This window comes from Poeciliopsis prolifica, unplaced genomic scaffold (assembly GCF_027474105.1).
Source record: "Poeciliopsis prolifica strain line A6 unplaced genomic scaffold, Auburn_PproV2 SCAFFOLD012, whole genome shotgun sequence".
Classification (NCBI taxonomy): Eukaryota; Metazoa; Chordata; class Actinopteri; order Cyprinodontiformes; family Poeciliidae; genus Poeciliopsis; species Poeciliopsis prolifica.
In genome coordinates this window covers 8,086,624-8,109,425 of record NW_026562387.1, presented here as the reverse complement: position 1 = coordinate 8,109,425, position 22,802 = coordinate 8,086,624, and the positions used below count along the sequence as shown (strand labels likewise).

General features: G+C 40.8%; 1 protein-coding gene across 5 annotated transcripts in view; it reads left to right on the top strand.

Moving 5' to 3' along the window:
- The window catches only part of mllt10 (MLLT10 histone lysine methyltransferase DOT1L cofactor), a 44,603-nt gene that overhangs the window by 14,672 nt on the left and 7,129 nt on the right, over positions 1–22,802 (top strand). For 3 of the 5 annotated variants that reach the window (XM_055037486.1, XM_055037485.1, XM_055037482.1), the window contains exons 7-13: positions 2,755–2,853; positions 4,066–4,402; positions 5,145–5,363; positions 6,148–6,630; positions 12,333–12,493; positions 20,367–20,478; positions 22,631–22,703. In XM_055037486.1, the coding sequence (XP_054893461.1) occupies positions 2,755–2,853; positions 4,066–4,402; positions 5,145–5,363; positions 6,148–6,630; positions 12,333–12,493; positions 20,367–20,478; positions 22,631–22,703 (1,484 nt within the window). The remainder of the gene's footprint in view (positions 1–2,754; positions 2,854–4,065; positions 4,403–5,144; positions 5,364–6,147; positions 6,631–12,332; positions 12,494–20,366; positions 20,479–22,630; positions 22,704–22,802) is intronic. The other 2 variants (XM_055037484.1, XM_055037487.1) reach the window with 2 other exon arrangements.

The following is a 22,802-nucleotide window of genomic DNA, read 5'->3' as shown; positions in this document are numbered from 1 at the left end:
TTAGATTCTAATTAAATGCACTGAAATCAAATATAAAAGTGATATGAAGTCATTGTTTGCTTAGCGTTACATTTTTCTGTGATATACATTATAATCTTGAAGCTTGTGATTTTGGAGCATTATTCATTACGACAGCAGTACAAGTAAAACTGCAGATATTTTATAATCAGGTTTGTGTGCAGATTATAAGACGAATATCAATGTTAAAAAAAAAATATCTGAGCTCCTCATTAAATGTTTAAGTGCTAAAAGCTTCCACCATCTTCAGTCCTTTAAAGCATCAACATACATTTTGACACACTTTAAGATAAAAATACCACCACTAATAATATGTAGCCCTTTTATTGTCTGTTGAAGTCAAAACCTTTATCAAAAAAACATTGTACATTTTTTCCCATTTATGCTTTATAGTCCTTAAAAAAATCCAACCTGATCGGTGCATTGCTAATGATCATGGGGCTTTCTGCTCATTTTTTAATAGGAGTGCAAATCGTTTCACAAAAGCCTTTTCTATGTCACAAGTGGGCTTCCTGTTTCTGAAACCAGCATGACCATTTAGGAGACACGGATGCTTTTAAACGCTTTATTCAAATGACTCATTTTAAGAGTAACCGGATGCAGTTTCCCCTTTGAATTCACCCCATACAGATTCAGAGAGTGAAACGGTCTGGCCAGTGATGACCAGAGGAGCACATTCGCTGCTGAAAGCCGTCTTCGCTGTCTGTTTAATCAATTGTCCTGATTGATAAGGCTGTGTCGGAATCACAATGTGTGTGTGTTGTGTTTCCCACGGCCGGCGCTGTTGGTTCTCTGAGTGGGTGTGTTACCCGAGCCTCTCCACTCAGCCTCTGTCCATCAACACCTAGCTCTGGAATGTTAATGAAAAACAACAAGGGAATCCTGAAGACTTCAGCTTCCCTCTTTGTTGTCCTAAGATCTTTTTGTTGCAGCGGAGAATTTGGATTCATCCGCTGTCTTTGTAAAAACTCCACTGTCCCTCTGTTTGTTTGCCAGATCCTGTTGCAAAGTTAGGAGGGTAGGCACAGCACTTAGAGGACTATTTGATAGATTAGGCATTATTAGTTTTTTCTTTTAAATGAACATTGTGGGGAATAAACAAGAGATCAATAATGCAAACGTAAACTAATAGTCTTTTTGCTCACATTTTTATTTAGCAAATCTTGAATTTAATGACTGTTTCTCTTATTTTTATTATGTTCTTTTATTTCTTCAATTGTTTTTGATTTTATTCTTTTTATTATGGTTTTATTTTTCTGGACAGCACTTTTGGTCCCGTGTGACTTTTAAAGTGCCTTATAAATAAATTCAAATTGGCGATAAAACAATAAAATAAAATCACATTGGCTAAAACTTTTTCAAACTGTTAAAATATTACCTTTCTTTGAAGTTGTGAAAATGTTAAAGTCCTGTAAATATATATTTGTTTTTAAAAGGTTTTTTTTTTTTTACATGAATCTTTTTCTTTTTTTTTTAAATATGAGCTGAAATTTGCATTTGTGGCACGTTTTTAAAATAAACCAGCAAAAACAAAAAAATGTGCCCATGCAAATTCATTCCAAAAGTTGATGGTCGTGGCTATTTATCTACTTCTGCTTAAAATAAAAAACAGTAACGCTTTATTTTTTACTGGCATGTCTCTCAAAACATTTTTCTGCTAAAAGAAACAAGTGGGGTTGTTTTTAAGGAAAAAAAAAGTTCATCCCATAGCTCCATGTTACGACATAATCCTGTCCAAATAATAAGATAAATCTTGCTAAATGTCAGAAAGTTGTGACTATCACCCCCCCAAAAGATTTTAGACATGTAAAATTCTGTACAACGCCTCATCAGAATATCCAGATGTGACTCTTAACTCTCGCCCTGCAACATTATCAGAGGCCAGCATGCAGAGGAAACTCAACCAAGCTGCTAACTCGGGATGTCTGTTAACCGCCACTCATGAAGGAAGTCTGGCTAAACTTTCACAAGCCTCCATGCCGTCAGCCTTCAATAAAACCCTGTGGGAGAGAGAGCTGCGTTCAGGGTCTGGGGGGAAGGGCCCGTTTCTGCTGTTTCATATGTGTCAGAAAGTCCCAAACATGCTGAGTCCCTGCCGCTTCTCGGGATCTTTTGCATATTTTCACCATATTCTCCAGACTACGCATGACTGCACGCGTGCACAGAAGTGAGCATTTGAAGAGCTTGTGCACCTTGTCTGTGTGAATGCATATGCAGAAAAATGTGTGGGGGTTTGGGTCGTGCACGCGAGGTGTAAATGTGCTGGCACCCAGTCGCCACCTTTAGTGCGAGAGGAGGGTGACGGTGTCTGCGTGTGCCGGCGGAGGTGTAAATTGAGCTTTGATGGTCTGAGAGGAACGATATGATTGGCTGAAATGGAAAGTCCCTGAGCGGTTCAGCACAAACCACTTAGTACTCTCTTCTCTATACAGCAGCATGTTAAGCAGCCCTTTTTATCTGTCCTACATCACTCTGTTTTTGTGGCTGTCTGGGCTTTAATCTTAGATTGAGCCACTAAAATGCAGCAGCGCCTTTCTTTCCATTTCTGTTCTGATAACTTTTCTGGTCATCCTCCAAAGATTTCTTACAAACATGCTTCCTGAATATTTCAGTGATAAGATTTTACGCTAGTGTTCAATATTTATGAACATTCCCTTCACTCATCTGTTGTTGTTTTTTGTTTTGTTTTTTTGTTTGTTTTGTTTTTGTTTTTGTTTCCTTACTCCACATGGTCAGAAACACAAGGAGCGAGACAGACACAAACCAAAACACAAGAAAGGCTCCATGGACATGTCGCCCTCTCTTGTTCTTCCAAACATCATGGTCCCCGAAAAGGTGAGAGCATTTTTCATCCATTCATCCATCCACTCATCTTCCTATCATCCGTTTGTCTAACCAGCTATCAGTTTATCAACGGCCATCTTATCATTTATCCACCATCCAGGCTAGTTTGTGATTTAAAACAAAAAGGTTGGTGAAGATTATCTGCGCTATATTTCTAATAAACTTTAGTAATATTTTTTTGGGTTTTAGTGTCCCAATACAACTTTTTCACTTTAGATGTAAAACCGATATTAACCCGATGCGACAGCATACACTCCTTGATTACTTATATTGTAGTGTGGAGTGGCTTGATTAAGTGATAAACCGAGAACAAAGGTCAAGAACAATAAGTATAACTGTTATAAGTTTAACCTATATTGTGCAGTGCTGATTGGTGTCCTGTTTTCTTATTGGTTCTTCAGGGTGTCCTTAAAAGAGTCTTAAATTCAAGTATCTAAAATTAAAGCCTTAAAATGCACAAAATTAATAAAAAAAAATGTAAGTTGATCTTAAATGGCTTAATCACAGGTATAAAATGTGGGTGTGGCAGGATTCTTTAATCATGTACACATTTTCTTTTCACTGGACTTTTCTGACAGGCAAATATTTCCAATAAGTTGCATTTAGACATCTTCATTGCTTTCTGTGGTTCCAGGGTGTTGAAATGCTGCTAGCTAGTTGCTTATAAACTAGCCAGCTACCTTTTTTCTTGTATAATAAGTGCAAGTTGATCACCAGCCGGATGGACAATGTTATTTTTACCACTGATTCATTTCTGATTCCAACTGACACGAGGCCAGGTGTATTCTGTGCAAAAAACTGTAGAAAGATAAATGCAGTGCGAGAAACACGGAGAGTCCCCAGAAATTTTGCAGTTTTTGCTATGCCTGATATAGACATTGACCCTATACAACAGTAACACAAATCATACATGCTTTTATTACTTATTATGTGGTGTGAATTTTGTTATGCTTGGTTGTAACACAAGAGAATCCCCCAACCATTCCTTATGTTTAGATTTTTTCAGTCTTTAAATTCACTCAAGGTGGCATTAAATGGTCTTAAAAAGTCCTAACTTGAATCCTGCAGATCCCATACATCTGGGTTTCTTACACTAGGTTCTGTTTTGTTTTGTTGTTTTTGGTGCCTGTCATGGTTTTTGTAAGGTTTTGTTGTTCTCACCTTTTCCCCCCTTGTCTTTCCCTTCTTCCCTCCAACCCTCAGACCTATAACAGCACCGCTTCTGGGGGAGGAGTAACCTCTCTGCCCGCGTCCTCTCAGAAGCGATTAGACGACAACACTGGCCGCTTCACCAACGCCAACTTCCAGGAAGTGTCGTCCGCGCTCTCTGGGGGCGCCTCCAAGGATGGCCTGGCCGCAGACTCGACCAAGGCGGCGGCCGAGGGCAAGAACAAGAAGAACAGCGGCGGCACTCACACGGTCGGACAGAGGGGCGCCCGCAAGTCTCTCACCTCGTCAGGGAAACCGTTACCCTCAGCGGTGGTCACCATGGCTACCTCTTCCACGTCTGCCTCCGCTTCCACGGGGCCTTTCCATCAAGGTGAATTAATAGCAACAAATGTTTCCATATGTTAATTTTCACACAACTGGGAATTCTCCATGCGGTTAGAAAAGTGGAAAAGGGACGACAAATCATCTGCCGGTAGCAATCTGTCAAACAAAAGACCGGAACGCAAAGACCTGCAGCTGCAGAGCCCGACGATGCTAGTAAGACCCAAATAAGCAGGTGATTGGTGTGTTTTGTGGAAGCCCTGTGTCATTGAGTGGATCTCGCTCCACCACCAGACCCGTGTGTGTATTTGTGGCTTTGTAATCACTGCTTGGTCTTGACTGGCTCCTATAATCTGGGGCCCTGTCTGGAAAACACACAAACACAGACGCCGTGAGAGGCGGCGGCGTTCATACTGGACTCTTTTGTTTTGCTCTGTTTAACCTTAAAGCTCTTGTCAGCTCAATGTGTGTTTTGTGGTGTAGCTCAGTTTGTTTATTTTTTTTTGTTTTGTTTTTTTGGGGCGGGTTTATCTCTGTCCTTCAGAGACACTTCCTTCCTCTGATAAATGGGAGGACTATATGATTAGGAAGAGATTATATTTTATGATGGAAGTTATCTCGTTCCTCCCAAAAGAGTAAAGTGGAAACCTCCACAGCTGCAGTGCTTGTTTTCTTAGTTGAATTTTTTCTCCTCTCCAGTTCTTTCTCTCCCTCCTTTCCTCTCTTCATCTCTTCTTCCTTTCTTGTTTCCTCTGTTTGTAATTGTCTCAATGGTCCCACCTGTCTCCCAGGCCTGCTGTTGACCAGTTCCAGCAAGACCTCCGCTGCCCCTTGCTCCTCAGACTTCCTAAGTTTTACCGACCCGTCGCTGCGTCCTGGCAGTGGAACTTCGTTTTCCTCGCCGCCGTCTTTCAGCAGTTGTCTGGTCAAGTCGAGCTCTGAGGGCGGCGCATCGGAGGGAACCACCCCTCTCTTTGGTTCTCTTATGTCTGCGACTACGACTTCTGCAGGTACTGCAGCTATTTTCCTCATACAGTGCCTTGCAGAAGTGTTTGTAACCTTTGAACTTTGTCAACAGATTTTAGCGTTTTACATTTGGATTTCTGATATTGCCATAAGCAATTAATCAGTTAATGGTATGATAGATTGAAAAGAGTTTTGTAATTTCTAAATCTAAAAAGGGTAATTTTGTTTGCTGAGAGTTAATAATCCATTTTATTTATTTTTTGGTTTTGTGTGGCTTTTGTGTCCTTTTTTATTTATTGTGGTTTTTGGTTGTGTTTTACTTTGGATATTTATAATGTCTTCCAGTTCTAGTGTTAAGTGTTCTTTACAAATTAAAAGCTTATTAACTTGATTTGATTTGATTGTACAAACTTGCATTGTTATAACATTATCATTACTGTAGTTGAAACTGATCTCAAAACAACAATGTTGTCGTTTATCGCAATTATTTCTGGTCCAACTTTTCATCCATCACAATTTGTGAGATTATCTGTTGTCAATTCTTTAAACTAGTTGATTCGTTATTTACTGAGTGGGTTACTTCTGAAGGCAATAAGATCTAAGCTTTAAATCTTAGTGAAAGACATCAAAATGATCAAACACACTTGCACGCCACACTTTTTAGATTTATTTGTAGGAATCTTTAAAATCTAGATTTTTCTTCCACTTCTCAAGTATGTTCTACTTTATCAATCACATAAAATCCCAACAAAACATAGGTTTTGCTTGTAACGTAAAATGCAAGTTAAGTTAAAAATGATAATTTCACGTCTTTCTGTCTTCCTCCAGCAGTCGGTGGAAAACTGTACGAGAACTCCCACAGTCACGCAGCGAGCGAAATGACGAGCCTCGCCGGATCGACAGGCTACAAACGCTCTCAGCCCGCTGGCAGCGGCCTGGGGATGGGCACCGCAGTCGGTGGCGAAGAAGGCGTCAAGAAGAAGAAGAAGGGCAACTGGCGAAACCGATTCGGACCCTGCTTTACCACGGACGTGAAGCCCAACGAGGCAGCGTCGTCTCTGCCGCTCCCCACCTCTTCGTCTGCCGCCAGCGCCACCTCCTCCTCATCCTCCACCGCCTCCACCACTTCCTCCACATCCTCAACGCTCTCAGGCCGACCAGGCTTGGTTTCCAGCAGCGGATTAGGAGTAGGAATAGGTGGAGAAAGGGGGTTAGGGGTCATGGGCGTTGGCGTTGGCATTCAGAAATCCCCGTCGCTCCTCAGGAACGGAGGTCTGCAAAGCAACAGCAGCTCCACAACCGCTGGCTCAGGTGAGCAACACGTATAAACACACAACGCATCAGAGTGCAGAACCGAATCCCATGTTTGGAAACTTGAAGTTCATAGATGGTTTGTGTCAACTTAACAACAACTGAGCTGGTGATCATTTATTTTATTCATTTAAAATTTAAAATGAACAGAAGTTTTGAATGAAAAGGAGTAATTAGGAGTATTTTTTTAAAAATATAGTTTAAGCATCAACCAACCATCCATAATCATACGTCTTGAAACACAAAACAGGCAAAGTATAGAAAAAATAATAACGGCAAAGAAAAAAAATATTTTGTTTGTAATTATACAACAGTCTGCTGAGTCAATGTGCATCATCACATTTTGGTACAATATTATATTTTATTGTAATGCAGAGATGAACACAGCTGACTCATCATTTCCAGGTTTCTTTTAGATCTTGGCTCCTGATTGTGACCAACCCTTGTAAAAATTATGGAACATGAAAGGAAAAAAGAAACTTCTAACTTTGGAGTTTTATAAGCAACATAAAACAATTTTATCTGTTTTTGCCTACGCTTCCCACTTTATTTTTTATTAAACCCGAAAGTACATCAAAGGCCTTAACCTTTATGAATTGCGCAGAAATCAAAAAGATGCCTTTTTTTTCCGGTAGTTTCTAACCTCTGGCCGATTGATCAGTGCATCTCTGATTATTTACACTCCTTTTGCTCATCAGCGCTTGAACACCGTAAAACCACAATAAAAGTAACTTTTAATGTGGCACATTTGTGTCGATGTCTGCTCCACACAGCCTCAGCCTTTTAACAAATAAATCATTCAGAAAGTGTTTGTGGACAGCCTCTGCACAGCACAGTATTCAATTACCAATCACTAATGGCAAGGATTTGATTCACTTTTGTAATTGCCTCAATATTTGCATGCGTGTCTGTGTGTGTGGTGTATTATCCGTCTTGCTCACACACATGAAAAAGGCTCTGTAAACCCCCCTGCAGCCCCCCAATCATGTTCAGTTGCTTGGCAACTGTCTTTATGCTTTGGAGTTTCCCTGGGCTGATGGAAGTGGCTCAGTCTGCTCCACACTTCCCACACCTCCCCTTTCTGCCAGAACCATCGCCGTTTTGTTCCTGCGTCAGGCTTTCAGCCACCGTCTCGTACCTGTGGTCCGCTCATCACTCAAACCGTTACTGCTTAAGCAACTCGGGTGGAAGGAAAGGTGAATCCCTTAGTCTGATTGGAGACTGAAGATGTAGTTAGTTTTGTGTTTAAATCGGCAACAAAGCTTCATCTTGTGGATCTTTTTTTTTTTTTTTTTTTCCCACCTTTCGCAGTTTTAATTCCCCATGAGAGAAACATTTGAATTCTGAGTATTTTAAATCCACCTTTCCTTTTAGTTCAACTCACATTCACCATTTACAGTAACTTAAAACAAGCCTCCTAACTTAAAAGTGCGCTGCATTTATGAAGTATTCATATAGAAATACAATACACGTTGCGGCACAGCAACGTTTGCTGGCCCTTTTCCCGGCATTTACTTTGAAGGCCACAATAAAATGTCCCACAACCTGCAGCAACATGAAGCATTAAGTGATTGTGTGTTAATGCAGCCAAAGCTTCGTCCTGGTCCGGCTGTTTTATAGACTGCTGTCTGAGCAGCAGCGGCACCCACACTCTGACACAGAGCTGTGGAGGAGGAGGACACACACAGACACACTCCACCAGGCTTCATTTGCCTAATCTAGGTTTACCTTGAATTTAAGTGGAAGAGCTACAGAATCAAAGCTGCAAAAAATACTTTAGCTTTTTGGAATAAAAGTGGAATTTTAAAAGATTAGAACAGGTTAAAAAGTTGCTTATTTTTGTTTCTATTACAGAAGCTGTTTTGTTAGCATTAGATTAATTAAAGTAATTGGTTTTTTTGTTTTGTTTTTTTCTATTTTTATGGGGGGGTTTTCCAGCTGCTTCTCTCTTTTAATGTAAATAATAAATACTCACTACGCACCATAATAATTATATTTTATCCAAGTGGAATAAATAGGAAACATTGAAAATGCTGCATATTGGGAATAAAACTGCATTCAAAAATTTAACTTCCTGTTTACCCATGCTTAATTTTATATTTATTTTATTTTCTAAAGTAGTTTTTAACTACTTTTGTGATATTTAAAAATATTGAATATTGAATAAAAGGAAAAATTGATATAATTAATTTGTTATTAAAAATATGAGCGCTAAAATTAACATCAGGTTGTAAATAAAGTAATACATTTTATTACTTTAAAAATAAAAAGTATTAAAAATGTGCGTTTGATGTAGAGCTTTCTATAAATAAATAAATGAATAGAAAGGTTGTTTTGTTGCTCCTGAAGTACAGATTTTATCTAATATTATCCATCTGTTGGAAGTTTTTGCTTTATATTTGATTATAGCGACTCAACAGGTTGGCGCTATTTTTGTTGCATATTTCTTATTGTATCTGGATTTTAAACAGGCATGTTTTCTTATTTGTTGCCAATGCTGCTTGTGTTCACTGGCAATGTTTTTATTTACTATTTTAAAAATGTTTCCAAAGCCTAGCAGATATTTTTGCTGGACATACTTCTCCGAATTTAACATACCACATAATGTAAATACCCTACAGAAGGTCATATCCTGACACAATGAGTCAGTTTTCGGGTCAGAATTCGGTGTCCATCTCGAGTTTTGCGCTTTTCCCCCAAAGCGGCGCCTCCATTTCTCAGTACAACGGGTTGCAGGTCAGGCGAACAGCGGAGCTTGCAGACGTCTGTGCTTCATGTATATTTGTGCGCGAGCGAAAGAGGGAGAATTGTGTGTCCTGCTTACTGTAAATATTTAGCTCAGGGTTAATGCAGGGCAGTAATGGGAAGGATCCTGGCGTTTATCTGCCCCCACTTTCCTGTCTGCTGCCGACTCCACAGCGCTGATGGATAGATAGTTAGTCTGATAGATACGTGTTGGTGGATGGGGAAAAGCAGGGGTTAGATTTTGGCTAGGTTAATGTTTGATGGCTGCGGGGTCACTGATGGGACGGCCAAGCATAGTCAGGTGGGGGGGGGGGGGGGTGGGGGCGTGGGTGTGTGTGTGTGGCAGAAAAGATCCTGGATTTATTCAGGCCAGCTGGAGTTTAAATGCATAACGTGAGGGGAAACCAGGCAGAGCAAATGAAGCTCCTTATTGCTGTGTATTTATTAACTCATTTCAAAGATCACATGTTTAACTGTTGGCGTCGATCCCTGGGAATTCCTAATAATATTAAGCAGCTTTGTCTCACCGCAAACACGTCGGGGGAAGTTGTGAAAAGCAGCAAAAATATTCTGCAGCTGATTTTTAATTTGTAATGTTTCTGTTGCAACTGAGATTTTTGAAATATATATTATAATTTAAATAGAAATAGTTGTGTATGTTTTCCTTTTTTTTTCTTCTTTTTTTTACATTTTCACAATATGTTGGATCGTCTCAAAATTAGAAACGTTATTTATAGGGGCTGAAAAGTACCATAACGCCTAAGCTGAATTACTTTTACCAATTAAAGTCAGTAAATCAATTTCCAATAAAATAAAATTTTCACTCATAATTAAAATCACAAAAAAACAAAGCATCATGGAAAAAAAAATCTTTAGGAACCATTTTATTTATTTATTTATTTCTCAGTTTAAAACTGTTGTTTTTCTGCTTTTTTCTCATTTCTTTCTTGCCCATGATTGCTGCAGCGCCTATATTTCTCTTGGTGTTTTTGTGAGTGGCTTGTTTTTATTAGACTGAAGCAAACCTCCCATGCATTTTTGTTCCTTTCTCTGATCAAACACACACACACACATTCACACTATCATCAGCCGCCCTCGTTCCGGCTCTAAATTAGTTTTCGTTTGTCTTTGTTGGTGGAAAACTCTCAGGAAAACAAATGTCTCCGTGTTGTTGTGGTTACACTTAGCGTGCCTTGTGATTACATCAGCTCTGTCCTGCTAAAACAAGCTAGAAAGGCTCTGCTTTTCAGCTTCATCTCGCTGCCTGCGGATTACCCTCAGTATTTACGCCAAGTTGTAAAAATACAGATTTGTCTCGCTGATGTCTGATTACGAAGCGACCTCTTGGTTGTTCTCCTTAGGAAAGACTTCACTAAGCAATGGCTTGACAAAATAGCTTTTCTGTTGAGATAAATGAGACTCAAATTGAAGAATGTAGATATTTTCTAAGCTTGTCGGAAGACGGAGCAAGAAGAAAAAATTAGAGGAATGCTGGGTAATTCAGACCAGTGGGTTTCTGCCGCTGAACTGCACTGATTGCACAAGTACGTTTAAGATCTTTTGCTTTTAGATTTCCCTGTAATTATATTTTTATTCTGTTATTTATCTAATTGTATAATATATTTGAAATAAGCATGGGTAGTAGCTGATGCTAAAAACCGGTTTTGTTTTTATTTAAGGAATTACAACTTTCAATCTGATTTCTCATGTTTTTTTTTTCTCTTCTATTCACAGCAAGAAGTCGAAATGTTTTAGAATAAATCAGTGATGTTTAAAGAATTTCAAAAATGTATAAATTGGTATTTTTTTAAAGAAATAAAAAATTGCTACATCTGAAATTTGATTTTTTTTTTTTTTGTATTTCACAGTTTTTCTCACCATATTTTATTTTTTTTGTAGAACATTTTTTTTATCCACTGCAGTAGCCAAACTCTGATAAATTGTTGGTTTGCCCTCTAATCCAGCTGCTGAAAACCTCGCAGAAACCCCTTCCCCCCCCCCTGCCCCAAGCCTCACCCACCCTGCTTTGGGGATCAATTTTTCTGCTGCATATTGCAAAGCGTTATAAATAGTATGTCGGCCCATGTAGTGTTCGTATCTATCGCTCCCTCCATCCCTCCAACCCCTCCCCTCCTGGCACAAAGATCTCTTGTTCCCCCAGTGAATGCGTGCTGCCCTGAGCCATTCAGGCTTTTGTGGGGCTGAGGGCCCCTCGTCCCCCCACCCCAGCCCCCTGCTCTGCTCTCCTCCTCTGCTGGGGTCAAAGGAAGGCAGGGCTTATCCGTGGTGAGGGCAGGGGTGTGTGAGGGGAGGAAGTAGAGATACTGAAATGGGGCATGTGTCGGGGGGTTGAATTACAATTATCACCTGAGTTTTGGGAAGTTCAGTATCTATATTTTTATTTTTGGTGAAGTGTATACATTTTTAGAAGTTTTTGGTTTTCTGATGTCTGAAAAGAAAAGTGGATTGGCTGTGATTAATTGAAGTTATATAACTTTTTCCAACATTTCAATGTTTTTATTACTATTATTTTAAGCTTTTTTTGTACTTAAGAATTTCTACTATTTTGTTTTTGTTTACGTTTGATATTTTCCATTCCTCTGAAATTTTATTTTTGGTGTTAGAAACTGTGGTTTAAGCGAAAAAATAAATTTGAATCTCAGCATTTATTTTGAATTTTCATTAAAATCTGCAGCTTTTTTTTTTTCTTTAAAGACAGTTTGACTTAAAATAACACAAATCTTCCCAGTCACCATTTCAAAATCTTTTTTCTTTAAAGCTATTCTGTCAGTCAGAGCCAATGTCTGCAATGTGTCTTTACACATTAAACATGCACACATTAAACCATAATCAACCATAATTACACATCATCTTCCAAAATGTATCCCCGCCCATCTTATCGGTTTTATTGTGATTGAGGATTAGGGTGACGCTGTTAATGTTTTATCTCTCCACAGGTGTCTTCTCCGCCGCCGACGGGTCATCGTCGGGGACAGCAGCCGTCGCCATGGGCGGGGCGAGCGCCGAGTTGTCACAGCAACAGCAGCCCACACCTTCCCTGGCGCCTCCCTCGCCATTCACCGCCGCGGCTCCACTCAACAGCACAACCTCCACACACGTGAGTCCCAACACGCAACGTTTGCTGAAAACTCTCCTCACCCCCACTGCTCTGCCCCGCACCCCCTCACCTCACTCTGGCACGCATGAAAAAGCATCAAACCCACGGCGACGCACTCCATTTCTCCCTTTTCTTTCACGCGCGCTCTGCTTTTATTCAACAAACCCCCGCATCGCTCAATTCACCAACACCTCTCACATCTTTGAGCTCAAGTGTAGATAAACCGCACGAGCACAAACAGCGTGCAATTAAACGTCGTCTGTGGCAAATCTCTCGGCGCCATTATTAAACTTCTGCACGTTAGTTATCTGTAAAAGAAAGAAATAAATAAATAAATAATAAAACGTGCAGGTTCCGACCTTGTGCAGAGTCACTTTTTTATTGCGAGATAATCTATTGCCAATGTTTGGGTGCACCTGTGGAGGGTCGTCCTCATGCATTGAAAGAACAAAAGTAGACCTTTATTCTGGTTCTCCAAACGCATCATTAAACGTGTGTATTCTCCTGACAAATTCAGTTCTATTAACCCCAGTGAACAAGGTTGTGATGGATTCCTGCTAATTAAAACGCACAAGAGTTTTTTTGGGGGGTCTGGGGGGCTGGTGGTGTAAGTGGAAAGAAATACTCAAAATCATAATACACTTGGGTCCCAACATAAAGAATAACTGGAGGGAAACTGCCAAGGCTGCATCCATGCCCTATTATGTTTTTATATAATTTCCTTTAACGTGGAGAGCGTCTCAGAAAACTGGTCTTGGCCAAGTCCATTCTCCAAGCATCATACCTTAAAGTGGGTCTGAAATCAAGGCTGCGCTTCTAAAGAGTGATGAAATGTTTAGAGTTCTTTCAAAAAAAAAGAGAGAGAGAGAGAAAGAGAAATGATGAAAGTAGAAATCTTAAATATAAAAGCTTTAGTTAATCACCAAATTACCAAACGCTTCTTTTCAGAGTGTTTAACGAGTTGTGGTGTGTACTTCTAGCTTTTATTTAAGCTGACGTCTAGTTTCCAAATGTCAAAAAAATTTTTTTTTTTTTTTTTTTGTCAGTAGGAAATAAAATAAGAGCCCAACCTCTATCCTTGAATGAAGTCTAGATGAAACATTTCTAAGTTGGAACATTTATCCAGGTTGAAGTTATTATAATGTTACAATTTTAAATAGAAATGACCCAAAACAAATTTGTATTCTGCTACAGTGTTAGTGAACAATCCAAGGTTTAGAATTCTTATCACAATGAAGCACCAAAACGCGCCATTTGCTTGAGTTTGCTGTATTTTTAGACTTTATATTTGAGAAATTAAGACATTTTGAAGATAGATAAAATAATGCTTAGTGAGCAAACTTTTATTCAGTTGCTTGCGATCTTCAAAATGTTTTTTATTGTCTAGTTAATTTACTAAGATTTTTTTAGATTCCTTGGACTATTGGCATTGTAGCCTTAGCTTTAGGTGTTCTTTTATTATTATTGTTAATAGAGCAGAAGATCTGAGATGCCACTTCCTTTTAAACCTTCATGATAAAAGCCCAAAATAAATATATATATATAAATATAAATAAATATATATATTATATATATATATATATATATATATATATATATATATATATATATATATATAACTAGAGAAATACCAGGGCCTCAGGGAGGAACTGGAGAGGGCCTGGAAGGTGAAGACCACAGTGGTGCCTGTGGTCATCGGGGCCCTCGGGGCAGTAACCCCCAAACTGGAGCAGTGGCTACAACAGATCCCAGGAACAACATCAGACATCTCAGTCCAGAAATGTGCAGTCCTTGGCACAGCCAAGATACTGCGCAGAACCCTCAAGCTCCCAGGCCTCTGGTAGAGGACCCGAGCCCAGAGGATAAGAACCACCCGCGGTGGGTGAGAAGGGAATTTTTTTTTTTTTTATATGTATATATATATACATATATATAAAAATTCCCTTCTCACCCACGCGGGTGGTTCTTATCCTCTGAGCTCGGGTCCTCTACCAGAGGCCTGGGAGCTTGAGGGTTCTGCGCAGTATCTTGGCTGTGCCAAGGACTGCACATTTCTGGACTGAGATGTCTGATGTTGTTCCTGGGATCTGTTGTAGCCACTGCTCCAGTTTGGGGGTTACTGCCCCGAGGGCCCCGATGACCACAGGCACCACTGTGGTCTTCACCTTCCAGGCCCTCTCCAGTTCCTCCCTGAGGCCCTGGTATTTCTCTAGTTTCTCGTGCTCCTTTTTCCTGATGTTGCAATCACTTGGTATTGCTACATCTACCACAACGGCTTTCCTCTGATGTTTATCCACTACGACAATGTCTGGTTGGTTCGCCATTACCATTTTGTCTGTCTGGATCTGGAAGTCCCACAGGATCTTAGCTCTGGCGTTCTCCACCACCTTTGGGGTGTTTCCCACTTTGATCTTGGGGTTTCCAGTCCATATTCTGCACAGATGTTTCTGTACACTATGCCTGCCACTTGGTTATGTCGCTCCATGTACGCTTTCCCTGCCAGTATCTTGCACCCTGCTGTGATGTGCTGGACTGTCTCAGGGGCCTCCTTGCACAACCTACACCTTGGGTCTTGTCTGGTGTGGTAGATCTGGGCCTCTATTGCTCTGGTGTTTAGGGCCTGTTCCTGGGCTGCCAGGATGAGGGCCTCTGTGCTGTCCTTGAGTCCAGCTTTTTCCAGCCATTGGTAGGATTTACTGATATCAGCCACTTGGGTTATTTGCTGGTGGTACATCCCATGTAGGGGTTTGTCCTCCCATGATGGTATCTCTGGCACCTCAACCTCCGTTCCCTGTTGTCTGAGACATTCACTGAGCACATTGTCTGTTGAGGCTTTGTCTCTGATGTATTTATGGATCTTAGTTGTTTCGTCCTGGACAGTGGTTCTCACACTCACTAGTCCTCTGCCTCCTTCCTTGCGGCTCGTGTACAGTCTCAGGGTGCTGGATTTGGGATGGAACCCTCCATGCATTGTTAGTAGCTTTCTGGTCTTAATATCTGTGGCTTTTATCTCCTCCTTTGGCCAGCTAATTATTCCAGCAGGGTATCTGATTACTGGCAAGGCATAGCTGTTTATCGCACGGATTTTGTTCTTGCCATTGAGCTGGCTTCTCAGGACTTGCCTTATTCGTTGGAGGTATTTAGCTGTGGCTCCTTTCCTTGTGACCTCATCGAGGTTGCCATTTGCTTGTGGTATACCTAGGTACTTGTAACTGTCCTCTATGTCTGCTATTGTTCCTTCTGGGAGTGAGACCCCTTCTGTGTGGATGACCTTCCCCCTCTTTGTGACCAGCCGACCACATTTCTCTAGTCCGAATGACATCCCAATGTCAGTGCTGTAGATCCTGGTGGTGTGGATCAGTGAGTCGATGTCTCGCTCACACTTGGCGTACAGCTTGATGTCATCCATGTAGAGTAGGTGACTGATATTGGCCCCATTTTTGAGTCTGTATCCGTAGCCAGTCTTGTTGATAACTTGGCTGAGGGGGTTCAGGCCTATGCAGAACAGTAGCGGGGACAGAGCATCTCCTTGGTATATGCCACATTTGATGGACACTTGTGCAAGTGGTTTGCAGTTGGCTTCAAGGGTGGTTTTCCACAGCCTCATCGAGTTTGCAATGAAGGCTCTCAGAGTCCTGTTGATGTTATACATCTCTAAGCATTCAATGATCCAAGTATGCGGCATTGAGTCATAGGCTTCTTGTAATCAATCCAAGCCATGCACAGGTTGGTGTGTCGGGTTTTGCAGTCTCGGGCAACTGTGCGGTCTACGAGGAGTTGGTGTTTGGCTCCTCTGCTATTTACACCGATACCCTTCTGTGCCGTGCTCATGTGTTTATCCATGTGTTTGCTTATCTTGGCCGCTATGATGCCTGACATGAGCTTCCAGGTTGTGGAGAGGCAGGTTATTGGTCGGTAGTTGGGTGGGACTGGACCCTTTGATGGATCCTTCTGGATTAGGATTGTCCGCCCTTCAGTTAACCATTCAGGGTGAGTCCCACTTTGTAGCAGCTGGTTCATTTGGGCTGCCATTCGCTCATGGAGAGCAGTGAGTTTCTTTAGCCAGTAGGCATGGATCATGTCAGGCCCTGGTGCTGTCCAGTTTTTCATACCTGAGACTCTTTCTTGGACATCTGTCACAGTGATGGTTACCGGGGCTTGCTCAGGGAGGTTGCTGTGGTCCTCTCGTAGAGAGATCAGCCACTGTGCATTGCTGTTGTGGGACGCCTCCCTTTCCCATATGCCTTTCCAGTATTGTTCCGTCTCCAGTCTTGGTGGGTCTGCTCTGTTGTTATTGTTACCCTGCCATTGAGAGTACACCTTAGCTGGTTGAGTGGAGAAGAGCCGGTTAATCCTTCTGGATTCATTCTCCCTTGTGTATCTCTTTAGGCGGCTGGACAAGGCTTGGAGCCTCTGTTTGGCAGTCTCGAGTGCTTCAGGTATGGGCATCTGCCTGTACTTTCTGGGTACTGGTCTTTTCATTGCACCCTTGTGGAGCTCTGACAGTTGGCTCACTTCCCTCCTTGTTACCTTGATTTTAGCCTCTAACCGTCTTTTCCATGGTGGGTATTGGGTCTCATGGTTGCTCTTATAGCCAAGTATCTCAAGGATCACTGATGCTGAGTTGTAGATCAGCTCATTGGTTTCTGTTATGGTGTTGGTAGGGATCGTTCTCAATGCTGCATTCACATTCTCAATGAGACTTTCAGATGGTACTTCACTCAGCCGTTGTAATTGGCGCCGGGGAGGCCTGGTTGTCATTCGGGTCATGATTCTCTCTCTCAGGTCAGCAGCTGTCTCGTTCAGCTCTGTTTCGCTCATTGGGGCCGTGTATCCCCTCACTGGGTGGGGACTTGTAGTTAAGTCCCCACAGTCCTGACATCCGGGTTCCTCCCTTTTGCCGTAGCATTTGTGTTGTATCTCGTCAATCTCAAGTTGTGATAGCAGTTGCCGTTTGTGGATGTTGGAACACTGAGCTACTAGTTGTTTAGCGCTTAGTGTTGACTGGGGATGTCGAAGTAACCATTCCTTCCCCAGTCTTTGCATGTAACCTCTCTCACTAGGGTTACTTGAGTAGTAGCATTCCAACAGATCCACATTTTCATCTCTCGCCCATTTCCGTCTTGTTCCAGTAGCCCATTTGTCATCAAGGTGCTCTGGTTCCCCAACACCTGACGCAGACCTTGTTTGGCCGGGCGACGTCTGAGCCGGCATGTTATGCAGCTTAGTATCTCTCATGGTATGAGGTAGGCAGTAGCTTGAAGGGTCTTGCCTAAGGACCCAGACTGGATTCGAACCCTGCCCTCTCGGGTGATATACTGATGCCTTATGTATTGAGCTATCCAGTCAGCTATATATATATATATATATATATATATATATATATATATATATATATATATATATATATATATATATATATATATTTAGAATGTATTTTTTTCAATGGGTAGAGCCTGAGCTTGAAGCAATTTGATTAGCTTCTCTTTTACCAAAAGTGTCGACTGTACAGATGATCTCAGCTACTACTTCTTTCAAACCTTCACAATAAGAGCCTTTATTTGCAAACTTCACCTATGTATATTCAGGTATTTCCATTATAAGAACATTTCTAAAGATAAAAACAAGATCCATCCATTCAGCAGTCTGTTGATGAGAAGTTTAATTTGTGACTGAATGAATATTTGTCGATGCTAAATTATGGGATATTTATGCTGCACAAAAACCGATTAATAAAGTGCAATTACTTCTGGATGGATCAACATCTTTTGCATATTTTAAACCTATTTGAACAAATCTTGATAATATCAAGAACATTAATTTATGGCATGATAATCAGGATTTTAAAAATCCTCCCGACTAATAGTATGTAATGCTCAAATTTCCCTATCTTTGTCCACACAAGTCTCTTTTTTTCCTCCAGTGTCCTCTCAACACTTTTTTTTTTCTTCTCACCCTCATCCCTCCATTCCTCTTCTTCCTCGTCTTCCTCCTCTGTTGTCCTGTGATGTAATGACAAATGACAAGCTCCACAGTAGGAATGGAGAGATGGATGGAGTGAGGGCGGGGTGGTTGTATGGTAAAGGTGGAAGGTTGGAGGCGGTATCCCTCAGTTTAACATGTTCCAGAGGATGAAAGAGAAAAAGTGTTTGTGTGATTCAGACGGTTTTTTTCTCACTTTTCCTCTGATTTTTTTTTGTGTTGTTGTTTTTTTTAACGCGGTGGCCTGTGCATCTGGGAAACATGCAGACTTTGAACTAAGCCAACAACAGGCTTCCCCGGCTCAGTGTGTGTGTGAGAGCGAAAGACTGAGACGGTTTGGTGTTTTCGGTCCACTAACAGACTCTTGGCCTTCTGCTATTGGCTATTTGCCTAAGATGGGGGGGGGGGAAAGGGAGTGTGAGAGAGACTTAAATGAAAAATGAATGCAAATGAAAAATTAATGTTGATGTGAAAGGGGGAAGGATTATGGAAACAAGGGATGGAGGAGGAGGGGTTAGAGAGAAGGGAACAACTTTCTTAGAAATTAAACTAGAAAGATTTTTTTTTTCTAAACTTGGATAATTTAGATTATTTTTAAGACATTTAAATTGTTTAAATTTAAATGTCTTGAAATTTAAAGACATATTCAGCAACTATCTACAGATTTTGTTTTATACATATTTTTAAACAGTGCAAATAATTTTGTGCTATATGCAGCATTCTATGGATTTTGTTGTTTGGACACAATAATATGAAGCAAACATCTCTCAAAAACAAATAATGTAAATAATATTTTTCATTATTTATATATTAATATATTATATACCATATATTAAACTCATTAGCAGATCCTCACATTGAATTCTACAGCGCTGCATTCTTCAATCAGTTTTCTGCAGCGTCACATGTTTTTCTTTGGTCACAGGTTTTTCCACTGCATTTAACAGTCAGCCATTTTGTTCGGTTAGGTGGAGTGAATTGCCCTCCTGACGCTCCACCTTCCCGCCCCCACCCCACCCCACCCATCGCACCACAACCCCTTAGTTGGGAAATGCCTTAATTGGATTAAACTCTATGCATCAGAAACACTTTGTCAGCATGTCAGAGTCTAGGGGTGCCGGGGCGCTCGGAGTCCCGCGTAAATACACAATAATACACTTTTGATTTTCACCTAAAAATGTATTTTATTTTTTGTCTTATCTAGTAATTATAATTAATAAAATAAAAAGATAATTTGAATATATTTTTTCAACAATTATTTCTACAATTCAGTTCTCTTTGGGGTTGATTATATGACAAACACACACATGTGTGTGCGTGTGTTTCTTTATGAAAATCGGTTGTTGCTTTTTCTGTATGAAATATATCAAATGTCTATTTTGCCTATTTTAAAATAAATAATTACAATATTATTTAGGTTAATTTTGATACAAAAAATATTTTTTTCATAAGATTTTTTTAATGAAATACACAAAAGTGTTTCCACAGCTTTCACTGCAAGCTGCTTTTTGGACACACACACACACACACACATATCCTTTCACTTCTACACAAACTGAAGACCATGTTTTGACTTCCATTTATTTTAGAAACTGCATAAATGGAGTGAAAACATTTTCCCCTTTTCCTAGCCATAAACAGTCTATTCCAAAGCTTAATTCACACATTACCTCTAAATCAAACCTGTAGACAGTGGAAGAACTGAAAAAATTGGAAAATGTCCTCATTTCCGGAAGCGACCTACCTTTGTTGGTAGATACTGTGAAAGTGGTCCTCTATATGCAGCATATACAAGTACACGCATGCCTATAAAAATCCAGTTATATGTTTAAGTAAATATAAAAAAACAAGATGGTTGAATGTCTGTTCTGTGCTGTGTGTCCCATGCTAGGCTCTGCCGGGCTCCGTGTTCAACCTGGCCCCCCCCCACATGTTCGGCAACAGGCTGAACCCCAACTCCAGCATGGCGGCTCTCATCGCTCAGTCCGAGGCCTCACCAGCAGGTACCCTCATACCTAACGTGGGAGTGTGTGAAGGAAAGACAAGAAGATAATGCATAGGTCACGCCCTCTTGATCCCACTGTGAGGTCAAGGGTCGCTGATAGTCTCGAGCTCCTCCTTCCTACTAGTGGGTGGCGCTTCTAAAGATTTGTTGCATTTTTTTTTTAATGCGTAAGAGGGAGTAGAGGGTCTCTGTGACATAACAACTCCCCCACTACATAATAAAAAAGTTCAGCAAAGAGGGAGTAAGAAGTGGTTTTAGCAGGCAGGAGTAGCCGCTTCCTGACGCGAGACATCTGGTTGGCCAGAGAGTAGAGACGCAGGAGAGGAGAGAGGAAGAGGGAATAAAGAGTGAAGAGGAGGAAGTGGTTCCTGCTGCCAGTCATCAGAGCCAGATCCACTCTGACCCACAGGTCAGCTCACTAATCAGACTGAATGTCAGGGGATACAGGCCTTTCTTTCTCTGTGTGTGTGTGTGTGTCTTACTCAGAGACTGTGCAGGGTTAGCGTTAGGACATTCACAACCTGTGTTATCAGTCTTTATGTGAAAAGGATTCAACCTTACTTCACTTCTTCAATTAAAGTTAAGACGTAATTTAAACAGATCTAATGCAGAAAAAATTGCTACGAAACTATAAGGCATCAAGAAAAAACGTGAATAATTTCCAACTTTAAAACTATGGAGACATAAATGCAGAAGCGGACTAGTTTTTAATTTTTAAACATCCTTGTCGTGTCATTTGCTTAAAAATTAAAACATTAATGGGAGATTTATTCTTATTGCTTGACTGATCCATGAACCTTTTCACTCCAGATACAACGAGCACTAAAAAGAATTTCTGAATTTCAAATTTTGTCAGTGTGCAGGAGTCATCTAAGAAGTCATGCAAGGTGTGTGTGTGTTTGCATGCGTGTATATAGCCTGTTTACTTTGGCACCCGACTGGCGTGAAACAGAAAGGGTTACGGCGGAAACGGCACTCGGGAGGAAGGAAAAAAAGAAGGGAGTCGACGACTGGAGTGGTGACCTGGTGGAGGGAGGACGAAGGAGAGGAAAAAAAAAAAAATTTGGGGTTTGACTGTCTTAAGTAGAGGGGAGTTTGCGCGAGTGTATAAATGCAAAAGTGTGTGCGCATGTGTGATTCATTACTCTGACTGAGGAAAATGAAAAGAAGTGTCTGGCCAGGGGCCCAGAAGGAGGAGAGGTAGAGCGAGAAAGAGAGAGAGTGAATGAAAGCTCATGTCTTGCAGAGATGGAAAGTTAAGGAGATGCTTGTAATCTTGACAGAAGAGCAAAGGGTCAGATCAGAAAATATAGGGTTTTTTTTTAATTATCATCTAAAAATAAAAAATAAAACGGAGCAATGATTTCAGTTTTAGTGTAAATAGAAGTTAAAGGAGTTGAGCGTTAGGAGTCATTCAGTGATGATCTTTGTGGTATAATTGACGCACCGTGTGGTGGAAATGACCAGGATCCAGATCATTTTTGCTCTTAAAAATTAAAGACCTAGCATGCACTCTGGACCGCAGCCAAACATTAACGCACATTTTGTACGTTTTAGAGGTAAACGAAATTTGTGCTGTCTTTTCTAAACCCAGCTGGGTGTTATTGAACAAACACCCAGTAAAGTTAAAGGAATATCCAGAATATTATATCATTTTGCAATTTCGATTTTGAAAAAGCAACACTTCTTTCTTTCCTGCTGTGCTCAGCAACAAGTGGGGGAGGGGCAGCACCATATTGAAAACTTCCCATGGAATCTCGTTTAAATGATTTAAAGCTGTGGAGACAACTTTTTGGAAAATTTCAGCAGTTTTGGAACCATCGCCATTCCTAACATCTTCTAACCAATAAAATATGGTTGATGTATGTTTACATAGCCTGCAGTTCAATGTTTATTTCTGTGCATTAATAATGAATCAAATTATTATAATACTACAATCAAACAAGGTGTAAAATGTATATATTTTTTCCTCTCAGACAGGAAACAAGAGCTTTAAGTTTGTCTAAAATGTGGAAAGCAGGAGGGCAGAAAACAACCATTTCACCGTCCTTTGTGAACATTGTTTTTGTGAACAATCTGCCTCCAACTTAACATCCGTGTGTTCTTAGATGTCCGATTGATTTTCTGTGTGTGTGTGTGTGCGCGCGCAGATCAGGAGGTGGGAGACGGCAGCAGCGGATCTCAGGGCTTCTCCATTAGAGCTTCTCCTAAGACCACCCCGCGGTGAGTGCACACACACAGACACACACACACACACACCCTCTTTCCCTCCCTCTCCATTTACATTCCTCTCTGCCCCCCATGCTTCACCCACACCACACA